Source organism: Limulus polyphemus, unplaced genomic scaffold, assembly GCF_000517525.1.
Source record: "Limulus polyphemus unplaced genomic scaffold, Limulus_polyphemus-2.1.2 Scaffold891, whole genome shotgun sequence".
NCBI lineage: Eukaryota > Metazoa > Arthropoda > Merostomata > Xiphosura > Limulidae > Limulus > Limulus polyphemus.
Genome location: NW_013666501.1, coordinates 52,950 through 63,116, shown reverse-complemented (window position 1 = coordinate 63,116; position 10,167 = coordinate 52,950). Strand labels below are relative to the sequence as shown.

Here is a 10,167-nt window from a genome sequence, read left to right as displayed (position 1 = left end):
TAGCGTTGTAAGTCCGCAGAGATACCGCTGTGCCACTGGGGGGGCTTGTGTGTATAGACCAAAAGAAAAAGAAAAAAGGACAAAAACTACATTGTGTACAACGTAAGACAATACGTCTTAGGAGAGATACCTGCAGAAGTATGTCCCACGCAGCTGTGAGGATACATCCTCTATTAAATTTAACTTACTACTAATGGAGCAGAAAAGCAAGAAATTATAATTAATAAAATAAAATACAACAGTTTACTGTAAACGGACTACTGGGACTGACAAATAAACACATCTATCTCTCTCTCCATATATATATATATATATTAAATAATATTAATAATTATACTTAATATTCTTTTAAATACTCAGTTTTATTTAAACTATCGCGTTTTTTATTCGGTCATCTTAGGGTTTTTCAAGAAGAAGAAGAAGAAATGTTTATATAATAGTATTTCACCCACACTATATCTGCCATATCTATTGTCGACAATGTGTTTCGTTCAATACAGAGCTCATACCTTTTTATGGTGTCAATGCATTTTATAACATCGTGAATCATGATTGCAATTACTTGTACTTGCCATAAAATATTATTTTTAGTCCTATTACATTATAATACAACATTTTTTATTCAATTCCTTAGTTTTTTGCTTTTTAAAAGAAGCAAACGTGTATATTATAGTATTTCAACCACATTAGGCCCACCATATCTATTGCCTACGACGCCTAGTTTAAAAAAAAAAGTGTATGTAATAGTATTTCAACCGCACTATGCCCACCCCATACATAACCTACGACACCTAATACTAATGTTTTCTGACAAGTATAGTTAATTACAATAATGCTTCGCCAGCTTAGAAAAGGCGTTCATACCATAACTATTGTTATTATGGAGTCTCAGTGGTTAAATAAATGTGTTATTTTCTAGGTATGCAAACACATTGTCCGTTTATGTCTACTGTCATTAGTTTTACCATTTTTTGGATATTTTCATTCTTCTATATAGTAATTTCTATAACGAATATATAAATAAGGTCAGTGTTTTTTCTCAATGCTGGCTCTAGCTTAATTCTTTCATTTTGCTTTGCAGTGTGCTATCTGTATCAACGCCAGAGCCACGATGCAAACTTTTCCATGTGGTCACAGAGTTGTATGCAGAAAGTGTTTTGTCAAGACTATCCAGATTGCTGTGTCTCAAAGGATTCTACCACTTCGGTGTGTCGTTTGCCGAGCCCGAATCCTGCGTATCAAACAAACAACTTCTGGTGGCACACCTGTGCCACCTGCCCGCCGAGCCGCAATATTAATAACTTCTCGAGAAGCCCTTCAAAATGGTCAGGATGCACCATTGGCTGCTGTTTTATCAGGGTCACAAAGTATCTTCTCACCTGTCGCCAGTGCTATAAATATGAAGCCCACCGACTGCAAAAGTCTGAAATGTGAAATGGTCGTGTCTCCCGATTTTCCGGTAATTTCGAACGCAAATAAATGTGAAGAAAAAGTACTGAGGTCTCATCAAAAACCTTTGAAGATATTGAACGTAGTACCCGATAGGAGCCCTGTACAATGGGCTGAAGTAAAATCCAAACAATCTGTAGTTGTTCGAGCACCGAAACGTCGGCGACGCTATCAGGTTCACGCCAGTACACCTGCGCAACTGTTCCCTATTGAAGAACATGACGAACATGAAACTCTGGAAATTAAAGGCCAAGTTCACAATCTTGATATACCGGAAGATACATCCGATACGTGCCCCCTGATTGGACAAGGTAAATGTACTGCACGTGGGAAGATGTCTGCGTTCTTGCATCTCAGGAGTAGGACCCCTTTGAGGGTGTTCAGGTCTGTGACAAAATAAATCATTGAAGGTCTTTCGCAACGTTTTTTTCAGGCTTGACTGTAATAATCAAAGGAAGTCTTCCCAGTAGAACGTTTAGTCCGTGTCTAAATAGATCATAACAGATTACACGTGAAAGTCAATGATGTAGTAAACAGTGACAAGTCTTTCTGACGATCTTCACTTCCATGACAAAATAATCCAATACCAGACGTCTTAATCTTAGGTTTAAATCCCTGTCGAAATGAAATATATAACGATTATATTTTGGAGGTTGTAACGTCCATAACTCCATAACAAATAAACGCTGTTTACTCAAAGTTTCCATGCTCCTAAGATACATTGTATATTATTTCTTCAAAAGGTTTTCTTTTTAACAAAGCAGCATTAGAGTTTCTCAATTCATCTAAGGGGGAACGAAGAAGTGCTCTATAATACTTTTAATACGAACCTAATGAAAGGGGGACAGAAAATTTACAACGAATGATTTACAAGCAATAAATACAATCTGTACTTGTAAATTACGTCGCTTTTAGATATTTAAATAGCATGTGATACTTGAGTATGATCATGCTGGGTATTCTGTGAAAACAAAAATCCGAAAACCTATCTCAAAGATTTTGATATTTTAAGAATTTAAGAAAATAATTTATCATTAAATTATATAAACTTTTTTAAACTAAAAAAACAGTCATGCAGCACCAAAAGAACACCTAGTAGCATGATAACAGCGTAGAACACTTACGTTTCAGTCTCTTAACATTACAGGTCATGTTTCTTGTAGCAATATATGTAAATAAGTCTGTTATATTTATTTCTGTAGAAAAGTGCCTTATTTATAACAAGCTTTATTTCAGCCTTACATCTGTATAAATTTTGGTTGCATCATTTTATATTTGTGTTTTTCTTTCCCTTTTTTACATTTTTTGCTGTTTAAACTTTGTAATGTTTTGGAAATTACACCTGTAGTGTTGAAGTGGACTATGTAACAGTTTTTCATTACATTAATAGATGATAAAGTATAAAAAAATAGTGTTAGTCATCAGCATGTGTTTTTTAGCTTTATATAAAGTTTCAGCTTTTTTATATATATCTTTGATGAAATTTACCCTACATTTGTTAATGGCCCGGCATGGCCAGGTGGATAAGGCACTCGACTCGCAATCTGAAGGTCGTGGGTTCGAATCCCCGTCCCCTTTCAGCCGTGGGGGCGTTATAATGTAACGGTCAATCCCACTATTCGTTGGTAAAAGAGTAGCCCAAGAGTTGGCGGTGGGTGGTGATGACTAGCTGCCTTTCCTCTAGTCTTACACTGCTAAATTAGCGACGGCTAGCGCAGATAGCCCTCGTGTAGCTTTGCGCGAAATTCCTAATACATCATAAAAAAGTACTAAGAATTTTAAAAATATTTACTTGAAATTGTGGCATAACACCAGGAGATAAATCAGCCCAATACTTTGGTTTTATTTAACAAAAAAAAAAAAATCTATATTCTTACACTTTGTAAGGAAGTCGGTTACAATCGTCAAACATTGCAAGCATCAGGTTTTATACTTGTTATTGTTGTTTGTAGTTAAGCACAAAGTTACACAAAGGGCTGTCTATACTTTGCCCACCACTGGTATCGAAACCCGGTTTCTAGCGTTGTAAGTCCACAGACATAACGCTCTGCCACTGGGGGAGGGGGGCTAATTATGTTAAAAACAATGCAAACGACATTATGAAACAATGTACTCTTGTCTCTTGATACCACCAGAAACTACTAGATTCTTGACGTCATCGCAACGACGAGCTCCCTCTAGCAAACAACTAAATTAAAACATTAAAAATATAGCTTGAAACACAACAAATTAGCATTTTACAAGAAATGCAGTTTATTTTAACAATAAAGTAAATACCAATTTATTTTGGTTTCTTAAACTCTACAAATTACCCTATAAACACAGATTCATCTGGAGCCAAAAAAGTCACCACAAAGTATCTATACATATTAAAAGCTAAATATCTCAAGTATATCAGAGAACATTTGAAGAAATATTGGAGCATTATAAAAGATTTTGTGTTTTGAATTTCGCCCAAAGCTACACGAGGGCTATCTGCGCTAGCCGCCCCTAAATTAGCAATGAGAGACTAGAGGGAAGGCAGCTAGTCATCATCAACCACCGCCAACTCTTGGGCTACTCTTTTACCAACGAATAGTGGGATTGACCGCTACATTATAACGCCCCCAAGGCGAGCATGTTTAGTGGGACGGGGATTCGAACCAGTGGCCCTCAGATTGCGAGTCGAGCTCCCTAACCACCTCGCCATTGCCAGGCCGGTATTGAAAGAAAAAGGACAGGTATTGATTCATACATAACGGTCATAAAGCTCACTTGATTTCACCAAACATTAAAAATTACTGCAAACACTGTCTAAAAAATATTCAATGCTATTATCACCGATATTTTGCTGTCCTCCTTCATTGTCTGAATCCCCTTCTTCCTCCAAAGTTCTTGAATTCTTTGTAAACTTGCTTTGGTTGGTTATGGTGAGAAATCGTCTAGCCTACAAGAAAGATGTTAATTATTTTTAAAAATAGAGTAATTAGGCTATCTTCCCCAGATTTCACCAGATTTTGTCTGGTATCGCAGTTTCATCCTGTTTGCCACCAGGAACTATTTTCCAAACCTCATGGCAAATTTCACCATCTGGCAACGCTGGTGGTAAGGGATAAAAGGTCATCCCATCTACAAACGATGGGCCTTGGAAATAACAAAAACACCAAATGGACTTGATGGACGAACATTGTAGTATAATGTTTTATTTATTTTTTGTTTCTTCAAGAGACTTCACAATTTAGGAAGGAGCAGTGTTGTAAGCAATATTTTCCTTGTTTTAATGAACGCATTGCGTAAGTTTATGAAAGCAGTCCTAGCATATCTAGAATTTTCGTAAATGGTAGTGAAGAGAGACCTTTCAAAATATTTAGAAATAAGGCTACATTATAAATACGAAAATCAGTGAAACATTCAGTCAGTTTTTCAGTATCATTTAGGAGAGAGCCAGTTAAAGTGAAGTGTTCAGATCAGTGTTAGATATCGCATATATATTCAGCTATCGATTGATTAGCCGTGAATTTCTGCAGGTAAGTTTATCTGTACGCTAATCATGGTGCCATTAGCGTGTACGCTTCTGTTGAAAGTGAAACCTTTGTTGGTGAATAAGTGATAGTCGCCTGTAGTAAACGTTAAAGAAAAAAAATAAACTAATTTATTATCGTTAAGTAGACTGGAATTCATATAATTTTTAACACATGATTTTAAACTACATGTCCGAGGAAAGGACACGTGGCAACAATACTTCCCCTAGGACACGTGGCAACAATACTTCCCCTACTTATCTTGTACTTGAACTAAAGTTAAACAAATACAAACGTTTGTTTGTTTTGAATTTCACGCAAAGCTACACGTCCCTAATTTAGCAATGTAAGACTAGAGGGAAGGCAGCTAGTCATCACCACCCACCGCTGATTCTTGGGCTAAACGTATAATTACATAATCAGTACAGAATATTAATTGTTTGTTTGTTTTTGTGAAAATGTTAGGTGTAACTTATCATAAAACTGGTTCTATTGTTGCTTACTCGTTCTACACGTTCAAACCATTGTGAAAACTGATTTGGATTAATGACGTATTAGTGTGAAAATGTTAGGTGTAACTTTTCATAAAACTGGTTCTATTGTTGTTTACTCGTTCTACACGTTCAAACCATTGTGAAAACTGATTTGGATTAATGATGTATTAGTGTGAAAATGTTAGGTGTAACTTTTCATAAAACTGGTTCTTTGTTGCTTACTTTTTCTACACGTTTAAACCATTGTGGAAATTGATTTGGATTAATGTTATATATTTTTTACCCAAATTTGATATCAGGTCTTTAAGTGATTCTATCAAAAATTTTTAGTTTTCAGTTGATTTTCAGATATTTACGAAATCTAGGTCATTCACTCATTAGAAGCCTTAAGCCTTAATATTGTAGAATGACAAGATTTCCAGTAATGACGTTTAGAGTAAGAAATAAGACACAAAGGAAGAATGTTGTTCACTTCTTTATGAGGAGAAAGAAATTCCTCTTCTGTTGATATGGTTCTCGCTTGAGGAGAGTGAAATTCCTCTTCTATTAATATGGCTCTCGCTTGAGGAGAGAAAACTTTTTCTTTTGTTAATATGGTTCTCGCTTGAGGAGAGAGAAATTCCTCTTCTATTAATATGGGAATTTGAACACCTCGACCACCAGGCCATACCAGGTCCCATAAAGTTTAATATAGGAATTACTTCTAGTATACAAAATTAAACGTGTCAATCCACTTTATGTTGCATTAACGAATCCTTGTAGTCAAATATCTTGACTTTATTCAAGCAAATTTGAGTTTAACTTCCACAGGTGTTGATAATCAATTTAAACTGGCAATAACATATTAATTGTAAACAGTTTTCCCAGATAATCCCGGGCAAAAGTAACGATAAAGTATTCGTCGTTGTTCCAGTTATTGACAAAGCATAGAACTTACTGATCTAGAATCTATTATTCGGGAGAATGTGTCTACGGTCATTTATTACCTGCAATCTGTAACATTAAATACCCAAAAGTAAGTTGCAAGTATCATAAATCCACCAGAAACTGGGTTTAAAATAATATTATTAATGAAGAAGTGTTTGTTTGTTTCTTTTTGAATTTCCCGCAAAGCTGCACGAGGGCTATCTGCGCTAGCCGTCCCTAATTTAGCAGTGTAAGACTAGAGGGAAGGCAGTTAGTCATCACCACCCACCGCCAAAACTCTTGGGCTACTCTTTTACCAACGAATAGTGGGATTGACCGTCACATTATAACGCCCCCACGGCCGAAAAGGCGAGCATGTTTGGTGTGACGGGGATTCGAACCCGCGACCCTCAGATTGCGAGTCGAGCGCCTTATCCATGCCGGGTCTTGACCGTCACATTATAACGCCCCCACGGCCGAAAGGGCGAGCATGTTTGGTGTGACGGGGATTCGAACCCGCGACCCTCAGATTGCGAGTCGAGCGCCTTATCCATGCCGGGTCCAAGCGAGAACCATATCAATAGAAGAGGAATTTCTCTTTCCTCGAGCGAGAGCCATATTAATAGAAGAGGAATTTCTCTCTCCTCGAGCGAGAGCCATATTAATAGAAGAGGAATTTCTCTCTCCTCGAGCGAGAACCATATTAATAGAAGAGGAATTTCTCTCTCTTCCAGCGCATTCTGAGAAATTACATACAATACGATTATTGTTTCTTATTGTATGCAGTAGACGGTTTCTGGCTCATTTTACTTACGAATAAAGAGAATTGTCGGTGTTTTTGTTTGAACGTATAGTTAGTTACACAAAAGCTCTCTGAGCTGCATGCAGCGCGGGGATCGAGTCCCGAATTTTGGGTTTATAAACCCCTCAACTCTTACCGTCGAGTCGTTTTAGGACAATGAAGACACCGATGAAAATTGTTTATGGGCAGAGTTTGGGACAAATAAACTGAATGTGTTTGTATTTAGAAAATGTTTTTATTGGAAAGATGTTAAGATTTATAAACATGATCAATCATTCGAATGGCGGATAGTCCTTTGTTTTGCACAAGTTTTGCTTGTAGTTTAGCCTAAAATGTCACATCAAGCTCATTTCGGTGAGGTTAATTGCTTATGAAAACTATAACATTTTTTTTCGGGGGGATGATAAAAAATGTGTGTTTTTATTTTGATGTGTGAATCGGAATCTTTGGTATTTTGGGTTATAAAGGTAATGTTCGTGCAATATTTTTTTTCAATCGTAGCACTTAACATTAGTTAACTGTACCATATATCCACGATAAAACTCAAAGAATACTGAATATCTACATGTAGAAAGTTTTCTATTTCTGTCTTTTATGTTTAATTATGAAAATAACTGTTTTTTTGTGTTTTTTTTTTTTGCTATTTTAAGGTCTAAATCTGAAAATATTTCACGATCAGAGAAAAGAAAATTAAAAGGGAGAAACTCTCATATTTTATTGGTTAATAGGCCTAAATAATTTCTAGATTAACATCAATACCGTCAATCTCACCGTATGTACTTATGTATATTTGTACTTAATATACCGTCCCCCAGTAGCACAGCGGTATGTTTGCGGACTTCTAACGCTAGAAACCGGGTTTCGATACCCGTAGTGGGCAGAGAACAGATAGCCCATTGTGTAGCTTTGTGCATGACTACAAACAATCCTTTAGTTAGCGAACCTGGACTACTAATCCGAGGGTTCGTGGTTTGCGTCCCGCTACCGTAAAAACTCGCTTCTTACTTTGAAGTCTTGGATGTGTTATAAGCATGACGGTCAAATTGTACTATTCGGTCAGACTATATTAGCCTTTCTTTCTCGTCTATTAGTTCAAAAGTAGGGACGACTATGCGCAGGTAGCCCTTGTGTAGCTTTGCTCGAAAATTCTAAAACGAAACTGACACCAATTCTTTTCGTTTTGTGTTCACGACATCATTAAGAAGAATATCAATCCATAAGAAGAGATCTAACATCACATTTCGTCGTTGCACCAAGAGCAAATATCTTTTTAAAATACCCCTTTGAATTCAGCAAATAAATATGGTTACTCAAAGCCATGTTAAAGTACAAACAAATAAACATCTGTAGGGTTAGCTAAAAACAAACAGCTTGAAAACTTACAGAGGTTCCTGTCGCCACGAAATATAGCATGGAAACGTAAGAAGTCTGGTCTGTTCGCAAAGTCTTTACTCTTACCGATGAGGACTTCCTTCATGGCTGAGAGGGAGCTGACCACGACGCATTTCCGGGAACCTAGAGTTAAGCCGTAAACATCGCCGTATACTTTCCGTAGTGCAGAGAACCCATCCCAAGGGTTATTATAACGACCGATGATGTGAGAACAACCGAGGACAGGTAGCCCGCGTGGTCCAGGAAGAACCCGGAGATTGGAAAATTTCTCGAGTCTTTTTCTTCTACCGTATAATGCCAATAAAACCAGAAAAATGATCACAACTGATAAGATGAGTGTGACTGGATTTAACGTTGGATGAATCATTTTGATGGCTAATTATCAAGTGCCAACCGTGGCACTATAATGGTAACGCTAAACAAAACCAAACAAACCAATAGTCCTAGAAAGTGTATTTCAAGCAGCTTTCTTTAGGTCTGTCCTAAGTGAGTAGACTAAGCGTATTTATACGTCAGACACCAGAGACGTAAGCTGGAACTTGCTCACAGCCCACCGTGACAGTTTCACTTCCTCCTTAGCCCCACCCCTTCTGGGACAAGTCGTGTAGGCTAATAAGCTCAGAGGGTGTCCAGGTGTTCAGCAAGCAACATTCGGATTAAACAGATGAAAACCACAGAGGAATGGTTACTTTGGCCCAAAACCTTTAGTATATAAAGTAATACGAATTAATCAAAAAGCCCTTTTCGTTTACGTAAATTTAAGAAGGACATGTTGTTAATGTAGACTTTATTTCCGTTGCTAGAAATGTTCTAATGAAAGTATTGATAAAATGCTATACAAAGTGAACTCAAGCGAAAATGTAATTCGCTCTATTTAGATTTGAACTCTGACCTTTATTTGACCCACCAGTTAAACAGGCCCAATTATTTATTTCTTCTTTCCACTTTTTTTTTCTTTCATTATAATTAATTTTTCTTGCAACATTTTTTTAAACTCCTATTTCTCCCCGGCAGTTCTTTAATGTTTATTAATTTCCACTAGCTTTTATTTCGTGATTATTCCATTTTCAACGCATTTTCATGGCATGCGCATGTTTTACTGACGTCACGACAGTACAGATTGCAACGTTAACCGTCCTTTATGTAGCGTCATTTTAGTGTCTACTGACTGACTGACTAATAGACAATCCACTACTTTCGTGTAAAACACTCGAACTGTTGTTGCACTCGGATTTACTTTGCCAGTGCATTTGCACCCCCTCCCAGTGGTTCAGCAGTAAGACTGTAGGCTTACAACGCTAAAAATTGGGTTTCGATACCTGTGGTCGGCGGAGCACAGATAGTCCGTTGTGTAGCTGTGTGCCTAAACCAGCAAACAAACAGTGAATTTGGTGGCTCCCTGTTATGGTTACGATAAAAAGGTGGCAATGATATGCATAATTTTTAATAGTTTTTAAACATATTTCTTGCATTTTAGATTAAACTTGGTTTGCAATTTTTTTTTATTATATTACGATATTTATACACAGCGAGATTAATTTTATTAGTTACACAATATTCTGTAAATAGTTTCGATAAATGAATTTTCTTAATATAACGCTTATAATCCGTACGTGTGAAAGTT

The 10,167-nt window shown here is 36.8% G+C and overlaps 1 protein-coding gene across 1 annotated transcript in view; it reads right to left on the bottom strand.

The window, feature by feature from the left end:
• The window catches only part of LOC106461063 (cytochrome P450 307a1-like), a 17,301-nt gene extending 8,391 nt beyond the window's left edge, over nt 1-8,910 (bottom strand). The window contains exon 1 of the mRNA XM_013920850.1: nt 8,535-8,910. Within this exon, the coding sequence (XP_013776304.1) occupies nt 8,535-8,910 (376 nt within the window). The remainder of the gene's footprint in view (nt 1-8,534) is intronic.
• Between the last annotated feature and the right edge of the window lie 1,257 nt (nt 8,911-10,167).